The 25,791-nt window shown below is 44.5% G+C and overlaps 1 protein-coding gene across 1 annotated transcript in view; it reads right to left on the reverse strand.

The window, feature by feature from the left end:
- The window catches only part of vezt (vezatin, adherens junctions transmembrane protein), an 82,252-nt gene that overhangs the window by 31,249 nt on the left and 25,212 nt on the right, over nt 1-25,791 (reverse strand). Inside the window, exons 3-4 of the mRNA XM_070897668.1 lie at nt 14,018-14,104; nt 8,130-8,305 (exon numbers count right to left, since the gene is read on the reverse strand). Of these exons, the coding sequence (XP_070753769.1) occupies nt 8,130-8,305; nt 14,018-14,104 (263 nt within the window). The remainder of the gene's footprint in view (nt 1-8,129; nt 8,306-14,017; nt 14,105-25,791) is intronic.

A 25,791-nucleotide genomic window follows, 5' to 3' on the forward strand; every position in this document is an offset into this window, starting at 1 on the left:
TCCACAATCCTTGCAAACGTACTCTTTGAATCGGCATGAATGGAAACGATGATCACCCCCGCAGCGCCAACAAGGTGTTAATGGCCTTGCATTCATCACCCTTGATGGTGGACTCAGACATCTGCGGACGTGTAGCTGCAGGTATGTGTGATGTGCCCTGTACGTTACGATTCGAAAACAACATCACTTTGTTCACAGTACTTGTAGCAGCACTTGTGTGCTGAGAGATTTGCTTCGTATCGTCACTGGTGGCAATGAACGCCTAGGCTATCGCTATGGCCTTACTAAAGGTTGGGGTCTCTACAATCAAAAGATTGCGAAGTATGGTTTCGTGGCCAATGCCAAGTACGAAAAAGTCTCTGAGCATGTGCTCCAAATGTGCTCCATTCGTTCATCAGGTATCGCTGCTAAAACCCCCTGGACAAAGTTACTGTTTTGATAAATTAATTTTACAAATTTTTATTTTCAGCATTTTTGCCCCACATCCTAAATACCGCACCCAGCAAATGTGCTTGTATCCACTCTGCTCAATCCAGAATATTAAAATAATTAGCACACAGATCAATAAAAAAATCCGCATTCCAGAACAAGGGGGCGTAAATATAAGATAACCAGTAAGAGATCAAATAATGAGTTTAGGAGGAATTTCTTCACACAGAGTGTTGGGAATATGGAATTCACTGCCACAGGGAGTGGCTGAAGCACCAAACTGCGACAAAGTATACTCAGAATAAAACCGAAGGACTACCTGGCATCGATCTAGGCACACTCTGTCGACCCTGCAACGTCCTCCTCACCAACATCCGAGAATTTGTGCCAAAATTGGGAGAGCTGTCCCATCGGCTACAGCCTGACATAGTCATACTCACAGAATCATAACTTACTGCCAATGTCCCAGACTCCTCCATCATCATCCCTGGGTATGTCCTGTCCCACTGGCAGGACAGACCCACCCGACAGAATACAGTCGGGAGGGAGTGGCCCTGGGAGTCCTCAACATTGACTCCATCCCCACGAAGTCTCATGACTTCAGATCAAGCATGGGAAAGGAAACCTCCTGCTGATCACCACCTACTGCCCTCCCTCAGCTATTGAATCAGTACTCCTCCATGTTGAAAAGGAGGTGGGGTAGCATTGCTGGTTAAGGAGCAAATTAAGGCAATAGTTCGGAAGGACATTAGCTTGGATGATGTGGAATCTATATGGGTAGAGCTGCAGAATACCAAAGGACAAAAAACGTTAGTGGGAGTTGTGTACAGACCTCCAAACAGTAGTAGTGATGTTGGGGAGGGCATCAAACATGAAATTAGGGGTGCGTGCAATAAAGGTGCAGCAGTTATAATGGGTGACTTTAATATGCACATAGATTGGGTTAACCAAACTGGAAGCAATACGGTAGAGGAGGATTTCCTGGAGTGCATAAGGGATGGTTTTTTAGACCAATATGTCGAGGAACCAACTAGGGGGGAGGCCATCTTAGACTGGGTGTTGTGTAATGAGAGAGGATTAATTAGCAATCTCGTTGTGCGAGGCCCCTTGGGGAAGAGTGACCATAATATGGTGGAATTCTGCATTAGGATGGAGAATGAAACAGTTAATTCAGAGACCATGGTCCAGAACTTAAAGAAGGGTAACTTTGAAGGTATGAGGCGTGAATTGGCTAGGATAGATTGGCGAATGATACTGAAGGGGTTGACTGTGGATGGGCAATGGCAGACATTTAGAGACCGCATGGATGAACCACAACAATTGTACATTCCTGTCTGTCGTAAAAATAAAAAAGGGAAGGTGGCTCAACCGTGGCTATCAAGGGAAATCAGGGATAGCATTAAAGCCAAGGAAGTGGCATACAAATTGGCCAGAAATAGCAGAGAACCCGGGGACTGGGAGAAATTTAGAACTCAGCAGAGGAGGACAAAGGGTTTGATTAGGGCAGGGAAAATGGAGTACGAGAAGAAGCTTGCAGGGAACATTAAGGTGGATTACAAAAGTTTCTATAGGTATGTAAAGAGAAAAAGGTTAGTAAAGACAAACGTAGGTCCCCTGCAGTCAGAATCAGGGGAAGTCATAACGGGGAACAAAGAAATGGCAGACCAATTGAACAAGTACTTTGGTTCAGTATTCACTAAGGAGGATACAAACAACCTTCCGGATATAAAAGGGGTCAGAGGGTCTAGTAAGGAGGGGGAACTGAGGGAAATCTTTATTAGTCGGGAAATTGTGTTGGGGAAATTGATGGGATTGAAGGCCGATAAATCCCCAGGGCCTGATGGACTGCATCCCAGAGTACTTAAGGAGGTGGCCTTGGAAATAGTGGATGCGTTGACAGTCATTTTCCAACATTCCATTGACTCTGGATCAGTTCCTATGGAGTGGAGGGTAGCCAATGTAACCCCACTTTTTAAAAAAGGAGGGAGAGAGAAAACAGGGAATTACAGACCGGTCAGCCTGACATCGGTAGTGGGTAAAATGATGGAATCAATTATTAAGGATGTCATCGCAGTGCATTTGGAAAGAGGTAATATGATAGGTCCAAGTCAGCATGGATTTGTGAAAGGGAAATCATGCTTGACAAATCTTCTGGAATTTTTTGAGGATGTTTCCAGTAGAGTGGACAAGGGAGAACCAGTTGATGTGGTATATTTGGACTTTCAGAAGGCTTTCGACAAGGTCCCACACAAGAGATTAATGTGCAAAGTTAAAGCACATGGGATTGGGGGTAGTGTGCTGACATGGATTGAGAACTGGTTGGCAGACAGGAAGCAAAGAGTAGGAGTAAATGGGGACTTTTCAGAATGGCAGGCAGTGACTAGTGGGGTACCGCAAGGTTCTGTGCTGGGGCCCCAGCTGTTTACACTGTACATTAATGATTTAGACGAGGGGATTAAATGTAGTATCTCCAAATTTGCGGATGACACTAAGTTGGGTGGCAGTGTGAGCTGCAAGGAGGATTCTATGAGGCTGCAGAGCGACTTGGATAGGTTAGGTGAGTGGGCAAATGCATGGCAGATGAAGTATAATGTGGATAAATGTGAGGTTATCCACTTTGGTGGTAAAAACAGAGAGACAGACTATTATCTGAATGGTGACAGATTAGGAAAAGGGCAGGGGCAAAGAGACCTGGGTGTCATGGTACATCAGTCATTGAAGGTTGGCATGCAGGTACAGCAGGCGGTTAAGAAAGCAAATGGCATGTTGGCCTTCATAGCGAGGGGATTTGAGTACAAGGGCAGGGAGGTGTTGCTACAATTGTACAGGGCCTTGGTGAGGCCACACCTGGAGTATTGTGTACAGTTTTGGTCTCCTAACCTGAGGAAGGACATTCTTGCTATTGAGGGAGTGCAGCGAAGGTTCACCAGACTGATTCCCGGGATGGCGGGACTGACCTATCAAGAAAGACTGGATCAACTGGGCTTGTATTCACTGGAGTTCAGAAGAATGAGAGGGGACCTCATAGAAACGTTTAAAATTCTGACGGGGTTAGACAGGTTAGATGCAGGAAGAATGTTCCCAATGTTGGGGAAGTCCAGAACCAGGGGACACAGTCTAAGGATAAGGGGGAAGCCATTTAGGACCGAGATGAGGAGGAATTTCTTCACCCAGAGAGTGGTGAACCTGTGGAATTCTCTACCACAGAAAGTTGTTGAGGCCAATTCACTAAATATATTCAAAAAGGAGTTAGATGAAGTCCTTACTACTAGGGGAATCAAGGGGTATGGTGAGAAAGCAGGAATGGGGTACTGAAGTTGCATGTTCAGCCATGAACTCATTGAATGGCGGTGCAGGCTAGAAGGGCCGAATGGCCTACTCCTGCACCTATTTTCTATGTTTCTATGTTTCTAACACCACTTGGAAGAAGCACTGAGAGTAGCAAGAGCACAGAATGTATTCTGGGTGGGGACTTCAATGTCCATCACCAAGAGTGGCTCAGTAGCACCACTACTGACCGAGCTGGCCGAGTCCTGAAGGGCATAGCTGCCAGACTGGGCCTGCGGCAGGTGGTGAGAGAACCAACACGAGGGAACAACCTACTTGACCTCATCCTCATCAATCCACCTGCCTTAGATGCATCTGTTCATGACGGCATTGGTAGCAACGATCATCGTACAGTCATTGTGGAGACAAATTCAGTCTTTACGATGAGGACGCCCTCCATTGTGTTGTGCAGCACTACCACCGTGCTAAATGGGATTGATTCAGAACAGATATAGCAACTCAAAACTGGGCATCCACGAGGTGCTGTAGGCCATCAGCAGCAGCAGAATTGTATTCCACCACAATTTGTAACCTCATGGCCCAGCATATCCCTCACTCTACCATTACCATCAAGCCAGGGGCAGACACTGGTTCAATGAAGAGCGCAGAAGAGAATGCCAGAAGCAACATCAGGCATACCTAAAAATTAGGTGCCAACCTAGTGAAGCTGCCACACAGGATTACATGCATGCTAAACAGCTAAAACAGCATGGTATATAGACATAATGAAGCGATCTCACAATCAATGGATCAGATCAAAGCTCTGCGGTCCTGCCACATCCAGTCCTGAGTGGTGGTGGACCATTAAACAATGAACCGGAGGAGGAGGCTCCATAAACATCCGTATCTTCAATAATGGCGGAGCCCAGCACGTGAGTGCAAAAGACAAGGCTGAAGCGGTCACAACCATCTGCAGCCAGAAGTGCCAAGTGGATGATCCATATCGGCCTCCTCCCGAGGACCCCACCATCACAGAAGCCAATCGTCAGCCAATTTGATTCACGTCACGTGATATCAAGAAACAGCTGAGCACACTGGACACGGCTAAGGCTATGGACCCTGGCAACATCCCGGCTGTCGTGCTCCAGAATTAGCAGCATTTGTAGCCAAGCCATTCCAGTACAGCTACAACAATGGCATCTATACGATAGTGTGGAAAATTGTCCAGGCATGTCCTGTCCACAAAAGCAGGACAAATCCAATCCGGCCAGTTTCCACCCATTCAGCCTACTCTCAATCATCAGCAAAGTGATGGAAGGATGTCGTTGACAGTGCTATCAAGCGGCACTTACTCACCAATGCTCAGTTTGGGTTCCGCCAGGACCACTCAGCTCCAGATCTCATTACAGCCTTGATCCTAACATGGACAAAAGAGCTAAATTCCAGAGGTGAGATGAGAGTGACTGGCATCAAGGAGCCCTTGTAAAATTGAAGTCAATGGGAATCAAGGGACAAACTCTCCACTAGCTGGAGCCATATCCAGCATAAAGGAAGATGCTTGTAGATGTTGGAGGTAACATTCACGCTACACAAGTGCCAGGCAATGACCATCTCCAACAAGCGAGAGTCTAACCACCGCCCCATGACATTCAACTGCATTACCATCGCCGAATCCCTCACTATCAACATCCAGAAACTTAACTGGACCAGCCACATAAATACTGTGGCTAAAAGAGGTCGGAGGCTGGGTATTCTGTGGCGCGTGACCTACCTCCTGACTCCCCAAAGCCTTTCCACCATCTACAAGGGACAAATCAGTAGTGTGATGGAATATTCTCCACTTGCCTGGATGAGTGCAGCTCTAACAACACTCAAGACGCTCGACAACATCCAGGACAAAGCAGTCCGCTTGATTGACACCTCATCCACCACCTTAAACATTCACTCCCTCCACCTCTGCAGTGTGTACCATTTACAAGATGCACTGCAGCAACTCGCCAAGGCTTCTTCGGCAGCATCTCACAAACCCACGGCCTCTACCACCTAGAAGGACAAGGGCAGCAGGTACATGAGAACATCATCATCTCCAAGTTACACACCATCCTGACTTGGAAATATAATCACCATTCCCTCATCACCGTTGGGTCAAAATCCTGAAAATCCCTCCCAACAGTACTATGGGAATTCCTTCAAACAGACTGCAACAGTTCAAGAAGGTGGCTCACCACCACTTTCTCAGGGGCAATTAGGGATGGACAATAAATGCTGGTCTTGCCAGCAACGCCCTCCTCACATGAACGAATAGAAAAAAAGATAGCATCAATGCATTTAAGGAGAGGTTTGATGCAGCCATGAGGGAGAAGGGAATAGAAGGACAAGAGGGCAGGATATGAAGAGATAATTGGAGTGGGAGGGAGCAATAAACATCAGCAGTTGGGCCGAGTGGCTTGTTTCTGTCAGGTAGATTCTTTGTAAGACACTGGGATTCACTAATGGCCTTGTACTAAGCCACGCAAGTAGGCCAGATGTTCGATTCCTGTTCTATGGCAAATTGGTTGATCTCTGTTACACAAGAACATAAGAAATAGGAGCAGGAGTAGGCCATTCGGCCCCTCGAGCCTGCTCCGCCATTCAATAAGATCATGGCTGATCTTCTACCTCAACTCCAGTTTCGTGCATTATCCCCAAATGATGTGCGGGAACGTGACAATGGCAGGCCCAGAGGAAATACAGGTAGAGCTGGGTGGGATGGAACGCATGGAAAGTGAAAGAACTGCCTGCTCTTCAACAAATAGTGCCACAGATCTTTACTATCAACATAAATCACTGGAAGAGCAGTTTAACATCTGATGTAAAGGATGGGAAAGATATTTAAAGCACCCCATTCCTCAGTGTATATCATGATGTGGAGTTTCATGGTACAGGTGGAGCGTCCGAAATCCGGAAAGCTTGTGACCGAGGCCGTTCCGGATTCTGGGTATTTCCGGATTTCGGGACGTCTTTCCGAATCTGGAAATGCCTCGACCCAGGTTCCAGTTTTTCCAGATTTTGGGACGCCTTTTTCGACCTCTTGGCGTAGGAGCCTGATTTCCTGTTAACTTTCAGTGCATCTCTACCTGACATTCAGCTGGGCAAGGGGACTGCTTGCCAACAAATGACGTGTTTACTTGCTGGATATGGCTTCTGCACTTACTGGTTCCTGCAGCTTTTGTTAGGTGGGCTCGGTTCGGGTTAGGTGGGCTCGGTTCGGGTGAGGTCGGGTCGCCTCGGGTCAGGGTCATGGGCATTGTGATCCAATCGCAGCTCCCGATTTGCATGGTTTCATTTGGGGGAAGGCAGGGGCCGGCTGGCTTGGGGAGTTGCAGTGTGCATGTCCGGTTTTCGGACGGCCGTTTGGGAAGTGCCGTTTGCAGAGTTTGGCCGGGGTCTTGGGATGGCGGTTTTAGGTGGTCCACTGGCCTGCAAGGCTGGGGGTGCCGCAGTCGACATGCTTTGCAGTTTTGGCGCGCTTGTGTTCTGGCTGAGGGAAGATGCCCGGGGGGGAACCTGCGTTGCAGACCCAGGAGCAATGGTGCCTGTGGGTGTGAAGACCTGGAAGAAGAGGTGGGTTGGAGTTTTTGTTTTTTCATTCCTGGGAGCGTTCTGTGAGGGATCAGTGTTGGGACACATATTGGTCCTTCCAAAGCCTACAGAACTGGAGAAGCTTGGGAGTAGCGCGGTGACCCAAAACCATGAAACTGAGAACTTTGTACAAAAATCAGAGCATATCCTGCATTTTTTAAATAACAGAAAGTGCTTTGTACAGAAAATAGTTACTAGCCTCCCCTCCTTCTCCAATAGCTACAAATTAAACATAAAACCAAACCACATCTTTTGGTGTGAGCATTTTGCTTAGTGGTAGCATTCCTGTCTGAGTCAGAAGGTGAAGGGTTCAAGCTCTACTCCAGATAGTCTCGATGAGTGGAGACTAGAATATGGTCTCCAAGTCCAGCGGGTGGCCCGCTGCCAGACGGAGTGACCAGCGGCTCAGGAGTGGTATTCCCATCTCGGAGACAAAGGGTTGGGTTTGGGGCCCCACTCTAGACAGCACTGGCGAGCAGAGACTGGAGCGCAGGCTCTGAATGCTGGGTTGCTGTCTAGCGGGGGTACTCGTGTCCGATGGGTGTGGGTGGCCCCCAATCGAAAAAGAGTAAGTGGGGCTCTTTAACCTTGCTTACAGTCCACCTAGAAGCCCAACCAAGAGAAAGGCAACAGGAAACCACCTCCGCTACTCTAAGTGGCTCAAGAATCTCATGTCCAAGACTGCAGTTAGGACCTGCCCCAGGGCAGAACACATTATCTGTACCCGCAAAAACATTACTTTAATGGATATCTGACATAAAGTTGGGCTTTTTTAATGAAAGATTGCTAGAAAAGTATTATAGGAAGCATACCAAATATTAGGAGCTCCCCACAACCATTGGGCTGGCAGGTAGCCATTTTCCTGTTGCTGGGCCTGTGTTGAGCGCAGGATGCTGGGGTCGAGCAGCTCAATCAGCTCCATATCCTCCTGCAGAAGCACTTCCTGTTCCAGGATGGTGCGCAGAGAGCACAGTCGAAATCCAATATCCTTGTTAAGCAGTCAAGGGAATAATGGGTTACTATTTTTGTAATTATGTACAGGACGTCAAGCACGTAAACAACCTATAGTGTGATCATTTTGATTAGATACTGTGGACTTTTCTCCAGTAAGTGCAAACTTTTCTTAGTAATTCATATGAAAGTAATATTACAAAGTAACACTGGATCTTAATAGCAGACTAATGGATATCTAGCAGTGAAATGAATAAAACATGAGGCACTTCCCATGAGTTACAAGACTACTTTAAAGGTTCAAGTGACATCATAAACAATGAATGAAACTAGAAAACTTTGTAAAATTGCATTTAAATCTCAAGGCTGAATTACAGCCTTAATTCATTGTTATACAGTCCTCTCTCCTGCACACACTACTGTTACCATGTTACATTTATATAGTGCCCTTAACGCAGCTTGTCCCAAAGTGCTCCTCAGAAGCAAGGATGAGCACTAGTAGGAAAAGTGTTCGGTTTCAAAGAGGCCTTTGAAGATATGGCAGGAGGTAGCAAAATAGAAGAGTTTGGGGCCAAGACAGTTGAAGGATTTGCCGCTAAAGGTGGAGCAGAAAGATAGGCAGGGAATGCAGAGGGCATTACAGCTTAAAAAACAGAGCATGTAAAAAGCAGGTCTTGCATTTATATAGTGCCTTTCACGACCACAGGACGTCCAAAAGCGCTTTACAGCCAATGTTTACTGTTGAAGTGCAGCCATTGTTGTAGGCAACACAGCAGCCAATTACGCACAGCAAGCTCCCACAAACAGCAATGTGATAATGACCAGATACTCTGATTTATTGATGTTAGTTGAGGGATAAATATTGGCCAGGACATCAGGGAGAATTCCCTTGCTCTTCTTTGAAATAATGTCATGGGATCTTTTGCATCCACCTATCCAGATGGGGCCTCGGTGCAACGTCTCAGCTGAGAGACGGCATCTCAGAAAGTGTAGCTCTCCCTCAGTACTGTACTGATGGCAAAGATTATATGCTCAAGACTCTGGAGTGGTACTTGAACCCACAACCTTCTGATTCAGTGCTGATACTGCTTCCCATTGAGCCATGGCTGACACCTGTGTAAGTTGGCATGGAGGGTTGGAAAAGGGTGACGAGAGTAAGTGCCCCTAACATGAAGGTAGTGTCAATAAAACAGCCCATGTCTGACTACAGCAGGTCCGGACAACATCTCGGCTCGGGTTCACAAGCAGCAATAACAATCTGTGCCACATAGATGCCAGGCAATGACCATCTCTAACCAGAAGAGGCTGAACCACCACCGTGACCAAGTTCCCCATGGTCAACATCTTTGAGGGGTTGGGGTCACCACTGACCAGAAGCTTAACTGGACCAGACTGGGCACTCTGCAACAACGTCAGCTCCAGACACCTCAAATGCTCTCCACTATCTACAAGGTTCAAATCAGAAGTATTATGCATTACCCACCACTGTCTGTATAGATACAGCTGCAACAACACTGGAGAAGCTTGACACCATTCAGGATACAGCAGTCAGCTTGATTGGCACCCCTGTTACTAGACTCAATATCTACTTCCTTCACTAGCAGCATACTGGCTGCAGCAATTACTATCTATCAAGCTTATTTCAACAGCATCGCCCAGCCCTGAAACATCTTGCATCAAGTAAGGTTGTGAGAACACCATCCAAGTCATATACCTTCTTCTTCTTCTTAGGTGGTCCCTCGTATCGAGGATGACTTGCTTCCATGCCAAAAAGGGATGAGTTCACAGGTGTTTCAATGAAGGACCTAATATTCCAGATCCCGAACTACATGTTGAAGGGTGGAAGATGCCTGTGCGTGGATTTTTTTAACGTGTGGTGGCCGTTGCACACCAGCCACCACACGGGCCTGACAGAGCTCGGTCTTGATCCAGTGGCAAGGATTAATCAAGACGACTGGAGACCAGATCTGCTGCACGGACCTAGTGCGCACACATATCGCAGAGTGGGCTGGCCCGTGCTGCCCCTGGGCCCTCGTCTCTTCTGGGCCCCGAACTCATGCGTCTCTTGGGTCCCGATCACGTCGTTCTGCAATCTCTCACCGCTCCTGCTGTACCTGCCCAGACTCCAATCAGCGACCTGGATTACGGTGACGTCCAATCCAGTTGCCCTCTTCACAGCCGTGATATACCATCCTGACTTGGTCAAACACCACCATTCATTCATCACCGCAGATCAATATCCTGCAATTCCCTACCTAACACCATAGTGACAGCACTATCACCACATCATCGTCACAGTCAGTCCCTCGGAGTCAAGGATGACTTGCTTCCACACTAAAAATTAATTCTCAGGTGAATGAGGAGTCCAATGCGAGACTTACAGTCTCTGTCACAAGTGGGGCAAACGGTGGTTGGACAAACGGGTGGGTGGGGAGCCTGGGTTGCCACGCGTTCCCTCCGCTGTCGACGCTTGGCTTCGACTTGCTCTCGGTGATGAGACTTGAGGTGTTCAGCACCTTCCCGGATGCTTTTCCTCCACTTTGGGCAGCCAGGGATTCCCAGGTGTCAGTGGGGATGTTGCACTTTTTCAAGGAGGCTTTGAGGGTGTCTTTAAAGCATTTCCTCTGCCCATCTGGGGCTCGCTTGCCATGTCGGAGCTCTGAGTAGAGCGCTTGTTTTGGGAGTCTCGTGTCAGGCATGTGGAAGATGTGTCAGGCATGTGGAAGATGTGGCCCTTCCAGCGGAGCTGATCAAGCGTGATCAATGCTTTGAAGCTGGGGATGTTGGCCTGAGTGACAACATTGATGTTGGTGCGCCTATCTTGCCAATGGATTTGCAGGATCTTGCAGAGGCAACGTTGGTGGTACTTCTCCAGTATTTTGGGGTGCCTGCTGTACATAGTCTCCGAGCCATATAGGAGGGAGAGTATCACCACTGCTCTGCGACTGCAATGATTCAAGAGGGCCCACCACCAATGTTGCCACCTAATTTTTGTTTGACTGTGCGGCCCCTTTAACGGGCTGTGGAGCCCATTTAAAATGTCGTGCATGCGCGAAATCTCGCACTGAAAAGCCGGTGATCGGCCTGCCTTGCAGCTTAACGGGAACGTTGCCCACCACCACTTCCTCAGGGTAACTAGGACGGGCAATAAATGTAACCATGCCAGCATCAGTTGCATCCCGAGGATGCACTGGGGACAGGGAATGAGTGGAGATCGGTGAATAGGGAAGATCATGCAACAGAATACAAAGGGTTGTTTTGAATGAATTGTAGCTTGTGGAAGGTGGAGCGCCGGAGTTTGGCAAGAATATTGGAGAAGTTCAGCCCGGAGATAATAAAGGCACGTACGAGGGTCTCAGCAGTAGTAGTTATCAGGTAACAGCAGAGGCAAGCAATGTTGTGGAGATAGAGGTGGTCTTGGCATTGGACAAGATGCAGCTTTTGAAGTTCAGCTCAGAATCAAACCGGACATTGAGGTTATGCACTGTCAGGTTCAACCTGAGTAAGTGTCTGGGGTGGAGGACAAAATCAGAAGCTAGGGCGCAGAGTTTTTGGCAAGAACCAAACACAATGGTTTTGGTCTTGCCAATGTTGAGATGGAGAAATTTCTACATCATCCATGACTTGATGTTAGACAAGGATTAGGACAGTACATTGGCAGTCACTGATTTGAGGGTGGTGGAGAGAGGTGGAGCCGAGCATTGTCAGCATACATAAGAAAGCTGACCCAGTCCTATGAATAATGTCATATAATGTGGTACAGTAGAAGCAGTTTAATCAGGATACCAGAGTAGAAACTGATTTGGCCCAATTAATGGACTAGACGATCTTACAAAAGTCTCTCACAATTATTCTGCTTCGGTCTTCCAAATGTACCAGTATTTGAGTTAACAGTTATTACAAATTTGGGGTTTGTATTTGGAAATTCTCTTGGGTGTAGTGGTGCTGTTCATTTCCGTAAACATCTTATGTTCAGGTGTGTGTCTGTACTGCTCAATATCCAATGACAGAATTGCGTAACCCAGGGGAGTAACAATAGGTACCCCTTGAAATATGAACTGGATAGTGTATCACAAGCACTTCTCCAACCTTTTCAACGGTGGACTGAGAAACACTTTTGTAATACGAGGCCAGGTATAATTCGTTAAACTGCTTTATTTTACAGATAGTAAGTGAACATACAGAGCAAGATTTGTACTCAAATCTCACCTTGATCCTCCTCACCACAGATCCCTCCTCTACAATGATAATATTTAAAAAACACACATTGTTCTTACAGCAAGCTCACTCAAACTTTACTGGTTCAGACTTCTGATTCTAATCAGTTCTGGGCTGAAGATGAGCAACTTTCCCCTCTCTAGGCCTGGCTTCCTTCTTGCATAGCTGGCTGGCTGAATGCCCATATACCTGTTTTTTCCTATATTCTGAGTGTTCACAGGGAGTGGAAGGGCAAGCTTTGACTCCTTCCTTGTTCATGGATTCACCAGTCAACTACCACATCTCCCAATTTCAGTGGTTACCTTACGCAGTTCTGAAATGTATAGAATTATTCCTGCTATAATAAGTGTGTTTGTTTTGATAGGCCATCGGATCCAAGAGGGGTCATTTAACCTGCCCCCATCCGGTGGGAAACAAGATGGGGTCAGATCGGCTGTCCATTTTACATGCAGGCTGATTTTACTTTCCATTGAATACAGCTTCACATTGAATGGGTGAGGCGAAAGTTGCCCCCAGGAGAGCTTAATGCTGTTGGTCATTGCGAGAGCAATAAGGGATAGTAGACTCATGAACAGGTTATCCCCAACCTCTGTCTCAGTGCTGCAGTCTGTGTGGATTTTTTTGTGCAAATTCACTTTGCTTCAAAACATAATAAATATAACTCATTCCCAAATCCTCTCAGGTGAAAACAACAGAAATTCCAAACCGTGACATCAGCATTTCAGTCAGCTGTGAAACTGGGCTATTCCAGTGAAGCACAAAGCTGAATGTCGCAACTGATGGAATGCCAGCTGACTGAACAGCAGTCCGAACCAGATGGACAGGATTTTAGCCGTCCGATAAACCAATGGCTCTATACATTGGAAATTGTTAAGCAAAATCTGTTCCCAGCTGGCTATCTCTATAACAGATGCCCTGCTTATCCATGTCACACTTAAGTAAATTCCACTGTCCTAGAATGGCTTCTGAATGCAGCCGTTGTATTGTTGAGGAGTCAGCTCAGTGAGAGCTCCTGCTGCCTTTATCTGCGAAGGGATGAATTTTTAATTAGCGCTTTGAAGTATACACAGACCTTCAGAGAGCAGACAGATCAAATAAATGTGGTAGGGTGAGGAAGAACTAAGAGATCAAGATAAAATATTTGTTTCCTTGCCAATATTTAGCAGGTGTGCTGAGATAGCAGCTATTGTAAACCAAAAGTATTCATTCAGATTGTGATTTACATTCTAAAGATGTTACAAGTTTTATTAGGATAGCAGTTTGCAGTGAAGAAAGATGCAAGATCCATATATTCTGTATAGCTACCGTCAAAAGGCTGCTTGTAAACAATGACACCAGTTTGATCAAGCCTCTCAGTTCTAGGCATACACAAATCAAACATGCACGAGCAGAAGTTAATTCTGCAGCTTTAAATTTAAAAAACTATTTAATGCATTGACAAAGACAATTTCCTGACAATTAGACGAAGTTATAAACCGCAGGGTAGAAAAGTTATCTAATGAAGTTGCAAGATAGTTATGCAAAGATTTACCATTAGTTCCAAATCTTTCTTTCTTTTAGTTCCAGTGAAAGGATTCCATTTTTGAAGAACAGCAACATTCTTCAATAAAAAGTTCCCCTGCATTATGAGAAAACAAGAACAAACTGTTAGTCACAATTCCAACTAGATAACCTAGAAATTAGGCAAAAAATGGCTAGCAAAATGCTAACATTAAATGTACTAATGCCGTTAAACCTATCGTTCTGTCATTCTGGCATCTCTTACACACTAGGAACCTGTACAATCTTGATTAATTCTGGGGAGTAACTTTATCATCATGATGTCAACTGGCCCCTGCTTCTGCGCTGTGCAATGGACTTGCTCGCAATGTTCCCCCTAATTTTTTGGGGGCGCGCGGTCCCTTTAACATGCTGCGTGACCCATTCAAAGTTTCGCACATGCACAAGATCTCACAGTGGAAAAGCCAGTCCCGGGTTGCGCGGCACCAACAGACAGCTGCGCAGCTTAGAGGGAAGCTTGCTTGCTAGATAGCATAGGTCTTCCTCACCCCCTCACATACAAACATAAGAATTAGGTGCAGGAGAAGGCCACTCGGCCCCTCGAGTCTGCTCTGCCATTCAATGAGACCATGGCTGATCTTCTACCTCAACTCCGCTTTCCTGCACTATCCCCATATCCTTTGATTCCTTTAATATCCGAAAATCTATCGATCTCTGTTTTGAATACACTCAACAACTGAGCCTCCACAGCCCTCTGGGGTAGAGAATTCCAAAGATTCACCACCCTCTGACTGAAGAAATTCCTCCTCATCTGTCCTAAATGACCAACCCCTTATTCTGAGACTGTGACCCCTGGTTCTGGACTCCTCAGCCCGGGGGAAACATCCTCCCTTATCTACCCTGTCAAGACCTGTAAGAATTTTGTATGTTTCAATGAGATCACCACTCATTCTTCTAAACTCGAGAGAATATAGACCTAGTCAACTCAATCTCTCCTCATAGGACTATCCTCCCATCCCAGGAATCAGTCTGGTGAACCTTCGTTGCACTCCCTCTGTGGCAAGTATATCCTTTCTTAGGTAAGGAGACCAAAACTGTACACAATACTCCAGGTGCGGTCTCATCAGGGCCCTATATAATTGCAGTAAGACGTCTTTATTCTTATACTCAAATACTCTTGTAATAAAGGCCAACATACCATTTGCTTTCTTAATTGCTTGCTTTACCTGCATGTTAACTTTCAGTGATTTGTGTACAAGGGCACCCAGGTCCCTCTGAACATCAACATTTTCCAATCTCTCACCATTTAAAAAATACTCTGCTTTTCTATTTTTCCTACCAAAGTGAATAACTTCACATTTATCCATGTTCTTGTCCACTCACTTAGCCTTCTATAATCCTCTCAAAGTCACTTTGCATCTTCCTCACAACTTACATTCAGACCCTGTGGACCTGATAATAACAACTTGTATTTATATAGAGCCTTTATATAGTTAAAATGTCCCAAGGCGCTTCACGGTAGTGTTATAAGACACAATTAAACATGTCTGCAAAAACGCTGATGTTTATAACATAATCACAGCACCATGTATAAATCTTCCCAGTTTCAATAGTCATAAACATCTATTATGCTCCAAATCCAGCTTGTCAGGAGTATCTCTGGCAATAAATAACTCTTTGACTAAAAATCTCAACCTAGAACCGATCAAAAAGTACAGAAGCTGTTTATTATCTCATGAGGCACTGAATTATTTCATTCTGTTGATAATTTTTGGGGGAAAAATGTATTACAAATAACCAAAATCACTAAACTATTATTTATGTTGTAACTTCCGGGTGAAACATATTCTTTGTGGCTTATATAGTAACAGATAAAACTCATGCTGATTGAGCCCAAGCTTGTTTGATTACATTTTTCAGTCAATTCGTATATTAATTACTAAGATTACTTTTCAGTCATTCATGATCACTGGAATGTCACCATTTGTCTCTGTCTGTGTAACGAGACTGAATATATAGTAGACTGTTATATCACTGGGTTCATTTTAATAAATAAATCATTTTAATTTTCAAAATCAACTATAAAGTTCAGCAAATAATTATGCTGGATCAACAAGAGTCCAAAATATTTCAGTTGACTGTAATATTCACCTCATATTGTCCATCATGAAACATTGCCCTATATATAGTTCACAGAGACCGCACAACCCATACAATGGTCTTCTTTGTCCAATCAGAATATAACATATGAAGAGACAATATCATCTGTAGCATTCTAATTTATACAACTTATGTGCAGAACTCTTTTGTGTGTAGTTTAAAAACTAAAAAAATAACCTCACAGTAAGGGTATTGTTTCAGTTAACTATGGCAAGTATTTTGGTGAGATTGTACGTAGTACTACCCAGACTGGTTAAGGCGCTCGCCATTATGGCACATGGAATTCCAATGTTGGTTGTTCCTCATTCTTACATTCTTATGTCCTTAAATCACATTTTTCTTTTGAGTACCAACACAATCCAAAGTCTCTTTCATTTGAAGTCATTCTTGTTGTCACGAGTTCACTACTTTGCCAAGTTCTATCTCCTTCACAATCAAATATTCAGCCCAATATTTTGTCTCCACTTGTATCTAACAAGACCAATAAAAATCTTAAAAGGTATGACCTTGAAATTCTAAGTAAGGCCACAATAGTTTTAATAATAATATTTACAGATGTAATATTTACATATTATATCAATATTAAATGCTACATTTGCTCTCAGGAGATTACTCACTGTTGATATTTCACACTCATGAAAATGAAACTAAAAATCTCAATGTATTGACGCTACAATGTGCTATGGTGCATCAGTGGTAGACTGTAGATTGAAATGTGACCCCCCCACACAATTTAAGGCGTGCATTTCTGGGAAAGTACTAAATGGAGATTACTTCCTTGAGAGGGAGCAGACACAGTAAAGTCACATGGCCAACTCCCATAACTCAGAGGCTGGATTCATGGCAGAGAACTTGGAGCATCCAGCTCACTTGCCTTCTTGGCCAAGGCATGGTGGAGTAACTAAAAAGTAGGAAAGTGGGGGGAGGAAATCAGCCGACTTGTCCCACTCTATGCAATATTCCAGTAATATGATCAGAGGTCAAAACGGCCATCACATTTAAAAGCATTGTTGCCCATAATATCTTATCGGCAGCGATCAGCAGACAGGTATCATTGACGTCAAAATAGAAGGTACTAAAAGGATGAGCTTTGATGGTCTGAAAGATGTTTTCTCATCCTTAACTTCTTAAAAACATTTCTCAGCATTACAGGTCTTCCATACTCCTGAAATCAAACCTAAGATGTGCATCTACTTTTGCTTTTCCACTTCAAAATAACTCAAACAGCTCAAAATGACTGTCAGAACAGGGGCAATAAAAGAAATGAAAGTGGTTTTCATTTTAAACGGTTGAAGATTTTATGCCTCATTTCCAATTCCATTCCACGAGATTGCCCCTGTTCTTTTTCAATGAACTGTTTGTAATCATTTGTATATTTACTATTTTAATAAATGTTTGTTAACTATACATAACTCACGTCTATATTAGAAACAAATCTAAAAATATGAAATCAATAATTTTGCATCACAAAACTTTAAAACAAAAATCAAAGTTGAGGTTTTAGTCGGGAGTAAAGCCTAATCTTTGGATTGATGGGCTGGTGAACGGGCACACCATGCCTTCTAATGACATGATCTCGTGTCTTGACTGTGCATCATTGTGGGCAAAAACCACCTACTTCTTCATTGGGGAGACAAAAAACTAGCAGAGGACTCGTCACCCTGGACTGCTCTCAAAAATACTGAATTACTGAGTGACAGGGCAGAGGTCTGGGAGCAGGTTGCTGGTCAGATAATGGTTTGTGCACAAAGAGATTGGGTGCTGGGGGAGTGGGATGTAAATAAGTATTAAATAAACAAATCTCTGGAGTTGTGTCGGCCTTGGCTCAGTAGTAGCTCTCGCCTTTCAGTTAGTAGCTCGTGGGTTCAAGCCCCACTCCGGAGCACATAATCTAGGCTGGCACTCCAGTCTAGTACTGGGGGAGCTGCCATCTTTCAGCTGAGATATTCAATCAAGGCCCCATCTACCTTGTCATGTGGACGGAAAAGATTCCACAGCACAGATCGGAGTCAGGTCTGATCATCATCATCATAGGCAGTCCCTCGAATCGAGGATGACTTGCTTCCACGTCAAAAAGTACACAGGTGTTTCAATGAAGGACCTAAAATTCAACTAAATCTTGAAGGGTGGAAGATGCCTGTGCATGGATTTTTTTAACGTGTGGTGGCCGTTGCACACCAGCCACCACACGGGCTTGACAGAGCTAGGTCTTGGTCCAGTAGCAAGGATTAACCAAGACGACTGGAGATCAGCTCTGTTGCACGGACCTAGTGCGCACACATGGCGCAGTGTGGGCTGGCCCGTGCTACCCCTGGGCCTTCACCTTTCCTGGGCCCCGAACTCGTGCCTCTTCTGGGCCCCGATCACATCCCTCCACACGCCTTCGCCCCGACCTCGCTGCTCCTGTTGTATCGGCCCACACTCCAATAACTGACCTGCACCTTGGTGACATTCCTTTTCACTGCCGTTGCTCTCCTGCTCCAGCACGTACTGCTCCCTGGAGTGGTACGCCTCTATGCCGCTCCTTCCGCTCCCTGGCCTGCTCCGATGGTGCTCGCAGGCCGGGGCCGCTCAGGCAGGTCAGATACGTTCACATTGTGATGCCTGTTAATCCTCCATTGTAACTAACAATTGGAGAGGCCAAATCTGACAATGCACAATCTGAGATGGCATAGAAGACACAGACACCGACATAAACAGCCCTCTTCAGGGCCACAGCCAAGGACACCATTCAAAATTGTCAGCATCAATCTAGAGGGATTTCCTTAGAGAAGGCAGACATCCTATCTGGCATGAAAGCGGACATCATGTTCTTGCAAGAGACACAACCATACCAAATATTCCAGGCATGCACATTGCAGCGATCTAAAGTAACATCTAATGGCAGCACAATATTTGGAACATGATTAAAAAGCTGGTGAAAAACACTGCTGTGAAACACTATGATACAATAGAACTTATCATGGTTGAACTGAATAGCAGAGGTTTCTATTTTCAAGTGACTTGGTGAATAGTTTGCATGGCCATCCGACTTTCCCCTGCCAGAAAAACCATGCCTGGTCCTAGAAAAACTTGGATTTATGTGGTGCCTTTCACGACCACCGGACATCTCAAAACGCGTTACAGTCAATGAAGTATTTTTGGAGTGTGGTCACTGTTGTAATGTAGACAACGTCAACAGTCACAATGGCATCTGGGGCATTCCAACAATTACTATAATGGGGGGAGAAATGGGAGGCCACAAACCACCTTCTTTTCTCTATGATCCCAAGGACAAATGTACGATGGAACAAGGACAAATGTACAGTGTCGCATCCGATAACATAGACAACTTCGGAAAGGAGGTCATGACATTGATCCGAGACCAGTGCAACTGATAATAGGTGCTTCAATTCATCACAGGAAAACAAAGCACCTGCCGAGAATGAAGTTCAGAAAGGCTGACTACTGAGAAGGTCTTAGCATATCTATCCATAATATTACTGCAGCACATGAGCACTTTGGAGAATTTGTTTCCCTGTTGTGGAAGACTCCCTAAAAGCACACCCGAGGGGACATCGGACATGTACCTGTGCTTTCAAGCCAACGATAAAACAGATCTACAGAACTGATTGACTTGGATCTCAGTAGGCTTGGGTAAATGCTCAAGATTGGAATGGAGTGACACAGGAGGGAGCCGATTGAAACAACAAACAAACCTGGGCCACAATAGCAGAAACGCTCCAGTCATCATTCACAAGCTGAAACCTCGGGGACAACAACCAAAGCGCATCGCCATACCTCTCCCAACCAAATCGTACACCAACTCATCCTAAATGATGAGCAAACTAACTCATAAAGCACCGCACAAAACAAATTGTCAAACAGGATTCCACTCACTCCTCAGACACAGCAGATTCGACAATCAGCAGCTCAATATTGAGCAGATATAAATAATCATGGAAACTCTTTTTGGAGTTCACCTGCAAAAACATAAAACATTAAACCGTGCCACCCGACCTGGGTGACACACCAGACATTTACAAGGCCCTTTTTTCCTTTTTTTGTTTTTATTTTGTGTTTTTCATTTTTTTTTTGGTTTTTTTTTTGGGCGCTAAAATCACATTTTTCTAGTGCCCCCTATAAAAGGGAAGGGGACACTAAAAGCACCGGCAATTAAAACAAATTAAACTTTAAAACGTAAAATCAAATTAAAATTTGGTTGCCGGGCTTGATGATGCACTCCAGTCCCTCCGGTGCCCACCTCTCGCGGAAGGCCGCGAGCGTACCGGTGGACACCGCGTGCTCCATCTCCAAGGACACTCTGGACCGGATGTAAGAGCGGAAGAGAGGCAGGCAGTCAGGTTGAACGACCCCCTCGACCGCCCGCTGCCTGGACCGGCTGATGGCACCCTTGGCCGTGCCCAGGAGCAGTCCTACGAGGAGGCCTTCGGACCTACCCGCTCCCCTCCGCACAGGGTGCCCAAAGATCAGGAGAGTGGGACTGAAGTGCAGCCAGAATTTCAGGAGCAGCCCCTTCAAATAATAAAACAGGGGCTGCAACCTTGTGCATTCCATAAAAACATGGAACACGGACTCTTCATGGAAACTCTTTTGAGTTTACCTGCGAAAACATAAAACATTAAACGGTGCCACCCGACCTGGGTGACACTCCAGACATTTACAAGGCCCTTTTTTTTTTTTCCCCCCCCCTTTTTTTTTTGTGTTTTTCTTTTTTTGGTTTTTTTTTTGGGGCACTAAAATCACAATTTTCCCCAGTGCCCCCTATAAAAGGGAAGGGGGACACTAAAAGCACCGGCAATTAAAACAAATTAAACTTTAAAACGTAAAATCAAATTAAAATTTGGTTGCCGGGCGTGATGATGCACTCCAGTCCCTCCGGTGCCCACCTCTCGCGGAAGGCCGCGAGCGTACCGGTGGACACCGCGTGCTCCATCTCCAAGGACACCCTGGACCGGATGTAAGAGCGGAAGAGAGGCAGGCAGTCAGGTTGAACGACCCCCTCGACCGCCCGCTGCCTGGACCGGCTGATGGCACCCTTGGCCGTGCCCAGGAGCAGTCCTACGAGGAGGCCTTCGGACCTACCCGCTCCCCTCCGCACAGGGTGCCCAAAGATCAGGAGAGTGGGACTGAAGTGCAGCCAGAATTTCAGGAGCAGCCCCTTCAAATAATAAAACAGGGGCTGCAACCTTGTGCATTCCATAAAAACATGGAACACGGACTCTTCATGGAAAGCTGAAATGCAGAAAGACAGCTGGACTCAATGCTGTAGCTAATGAACTATGACTGCACTTCTGGGCAAGGGTATAGAAGTGGCTACTTGATGTTTTCAACCCGTGTGTGACAACAACATCAATACTAAAGCTGCTCAGACAGGCCCATGTGGTTGATTTTATACAGTCACATTTTCCTGCCTTCTCCCCACATCCTTTTATATATTGTTCTTCTTTTAGTAATTTAGCAATCACCATATAGAAAAGCATTCCAATAATTTCACCCTTCCCGTAGCTCGTGTTCATCATGAGATCATGATCTTATGTCTTTGATTTACCTACCAATAGAAATAGTCTCCCTATTCTATTGTCCCTTTATCTATTCCCTTTATCATTTTGACCATCTTTATCATATCCCCTCGATCTTCTCAGTCGGAGCAATCACATCCCTATTCCTCCAGCCTTTCCTCATAACTCAGATGCCTCATCCCCGACAACATCCTGGGAAATCTGTTGAACTTTCTCAAGGACTATTAAATCTCTCCTGTAATGAGGAGCCCAAAAGCACAGACACTATTCCAGATGTTGTCCAACGGTCCTTAACAGTCATCATGACCTCCTTTGCTTTTGCTTTCAATCCCTCTCGATGTTATCTCCCCAAATGCCATTTAATTGCTTTTTTACCCTGAAGAAACATTTGAAATGACATTAATTTTCAAGAATGAACTATAATAAGTGATGGTAGTAATTTGCAGAGTGGCATTTATATGTTAAGATTATATAAAACAAAAATTACATACATACAGTATGGTAAAAGGGCGATATAGCAATATTCTGGGAGGTGCCCATCTCTGGTGAATAATCCACTTCAAAAAATGTCAACAATATTTTTTTTGAAGTATTTGTTTTAAGCTGTTTGCTGCAGCAAACTCCAGATTATTTCAAGGACAATTCCAATTCTAGATTATTAAACTTTGAATGAAATTCTGCTCTAGCCCGATTGTACATTAAATGTGGAATCACGCGGTACCTTTAAACTTCACTTGCACTAATACTAACACAGCAAGACAAGCAAACTAACTGATGGGCCCAGTGGAGAGAACTACTGTGCAACAACAGAAAGCATTGCATCTAAACTGAGGGTGGCGGTAGTTTTCTAAATGTTTCTTTGTCAAAACCATGAAACATTTTGATTTTTTTTTAAAAAGCTGAATGTTAAAAGAAAGTAAAACCCCAGCAGGAGTCGAGCGTAGACAACGCTCAGGTAAAAGTCAGCTCTTCAGCAGACTTGGAAGGTGCTCAGAGCAAACCCCAAGCAAAACTAAAGATTTGAAACATACCTGTTTTATTTTCTTATACAATACTGTATATCTCATCCACCATCTATTCCTCCTTCAAAATTCAAGTTACCCAATAATTCAAGTTAGGCAATATAATTAATATGGCAACCTTGATTTTAATCCATTCACAAGAAATTTGTTTGCCAATTTTTTGTTCATTCTCATCAAGGTGAGGGATATCGGCTCGGGCAAATGAAACACATTCCATTTTTAGCATCTATCAACATCAAACTCGCTCACGTTGAGATAAAACACGTTCATGTGCAAAGTTAAGCTCATTTTATTCCCTTGCAATAATGTATCCCGATCTCCAGCTCACAACAGCTCTCTCCCACTTTACCAGTGTGAAATATTCAATTTAACCACGCCAGTCTTTCAAGTTGACTGCTTTGCAAGTATAACGTACATTTTTCTCAGATTTAAACTATTACCAGTATATGTATAAAACCAGAAAAATAAATTGAGTTACAAATCAAACTACTCTAACTCTCAGATTAGACTTCACCTATAAATCAACATATATTTCCGAAGTTATTGACTCTGTCAAGACTCCGTTAGTAAGTCAGTAAGTCACAGAAAAACTTTAAGGTAGGTGTAATGGTTGGAGCTTCTTGGCTGATTGTGGCCACCGTAGTGTAGTGGTCATGACGTATTCTGCCACGAATCTTCTGTAGTAGCAAACCTTCCCAGAAGTACAGTTATGTAGGCCCCAAGATTCCACACGCGGCGAAAAAGGTGCCCCTCAGAGCTAGGCGCCTGTTTTTTGCGCCGAAAACGGCACCTGAAAAAAAACACGGTATTCTCGAGCTCCTTGCAGCCCGATGTCTGCTTGGCGCAGTGCACAGGGGGCGGAGCCTACCACTCGCGCCGATTTTGTAAGTAGCAGGGGGCGGGTACAATTTAAATTAGTTTTTTTGGTGCCGGCAACCCTGCGCGTGCGCGTTGGAGCGTTCGCGCACGCGCAGTCTGAAGTAAACATTGGCACTCGGCCATTTTAAAAAGTGCTGCAGAAAAAGTGAAAATTTGTTTATTGAACCCTTGCAAAGGCTTGTATTTTAATTTTCTTGATATTTCTGTGTGTGAGGGAGTGCTTTTAGCAGCACTGCTGAATAAATCACCTGCTGAATTAATGTTGGCTCTTTAACCAGTGTTACTGCAGCAACTATGCATTTTAATTCAGCCTTTACAACTCGTTACCATTTCAATCTCCACCACTCATTCTGTAATTAAAGATAGACTGTGATAAACGGGACACATGCACTTGTTTGAGACTATTCAAATTCTTTGTAGCTGTTCAATTTTTAACATTTTTTAATAAAACCACATTGCCCTTCCATGATCAGCACTGAGGCTGCTTGCTGCTTCTTGCCCCTGCCGTCGGGACCGCTGCCTGAAAGGCCTGCCTGAAGCACTTTCACACAGGTAGGAACATGGTTTATTTAATCTTTTCTTTGCTTATAAATTTTTATTCAGGTTGTATTTATTTGTATATTTGTATAAGTATAACTAAGGATTGATTGTAGAATTTAATGACTTCCCTTCGCCCCCCTCCCCCCCCTCACCTCGTTCCGGACGCCTAATTTGTAACCTGCGCCTGATTTTTTAATGTGTAGACAAGGTTTTTTCAAGCGTACAAAAATCTTCACTTGCTCCATTCTAAGTTAGTTTGGAATACGTTTTCACTGTGGAAACTTTCAAATCAGGCGTCAGTGGCCGGACACGCCCCCTTTTGAAAAAAAAATTCTGTTCAAAAGTGAAACTGTTCTACCTGACTAGAACTGCAGAAAACTTAAATGTGGAGAATTCCGATTTCTAAGATACTCCGTTCTCCACCAGTTGCTCCTAAAAATCAGGAGCAAATCATGTGGAAACTTGGGGCCATAGTAACTTCTCCTTATCCAATCGTTCTGGAATTATTGTATTTGATGTACAGTAAGAGATAAGTAACTTCTCTTTATTGCTGTTTTTATTCGATTGCTACTGTTGTATTACAAGAATTCTAGATGTGTATTTTATTTTTTATCAACAATTTCACACTGCATTATTAAAGGATTTGGATTCTGAAGCTCTGACCTTTAGCCACATTTCTTGGTGTAGTGTTGAAGCTAGCTGGAGAATCAGAGTTATCGCTCACCGTACGCTACACTCTGACAGAACCCAGTACAGTAGGTAAACTATTTCTTCATGTAAACGATTCCAGAGATGATATGCCATTGTTAATCTACTTTATAATATTGATCGAGAAGAAATGCTGCTTCATGGAGGAATCAAACTGTCAACAAGATAAGATATTTTTTGAAGGCTGCACAGAAATTTAACATTCATACATGAAATAAATCATCCTGTGCTTGCTGGCCTACATTGGCTCCCAGTCCGGCAACGCCACGATTTAAAAATTCTCACCCTTCTTTTCAAATACCTCTGCGGTCTCGTCCTGCCCTATATCTGTAACCTCCTTTGGTCCAAGAAATCTGCGTTCCTCCAATTCTGGCCTCTTGCACATTCCTGATTTCCTTCACTCTACCATTGCCGGCCTTGCCTTCAGTCAGCGAGGCCCCAAGCACTGGAATTTTCTCTCTCGCCTCCTTTATGTCACTCCTTAAAACCTACCTTTTTAACCAAGTTTTTGGTCATCTGTCCTAATATCTTTTTATGTGGCTTGGTGTCAAATTTTGTTCGATAACACTCCTGTGAAGCGCCTTGGGACGTTTAACTACATTGAAGGCGCTATATAAAAACGTAGAAAATAGGAGCAGTAGTAGGCCATTCGGCCCTTCGAGTCTGTCATTTAATATGATCATGGCTAATCCTCTATCTCAACACCATATCCCGCTTTTTCCCCCATACCCCTTGATGCCTTTTGTTTCTAGACATCTATTTATCTTTCAATAGTAAGGAAGTACATTAGCTTGGATGATGTGGAATCTGTATGGGTAGAGCTGCAGAACACCAAAGGGAAGAAAATGCTAGTAGGAGTTGTGTACAGACCACCAAACAGTAGTAGTGAGGTTGGGATGGCATCAAACAGGAGATTAGGGATGCGTACAATAAAGGTACAGCAGTTATCATGGGTGACTTTAATCTACATATAG

The sequence above is a fragment of the Pristiophorus japonicus genome, chromosome 13 (genome assembly GCF_044704955.1).
Source record: "Pristiophorus japonicus isolate sPriJap1 chromosome 13, sPriJap1.hap1, whole genome shotgun sequence".
Lineage (NCBI taxonomy): Eukaryota > Metazoa > Chordata > Chondrichthyes > Pristiophoridae > Pristiophorus > Pristiophorus japonicus.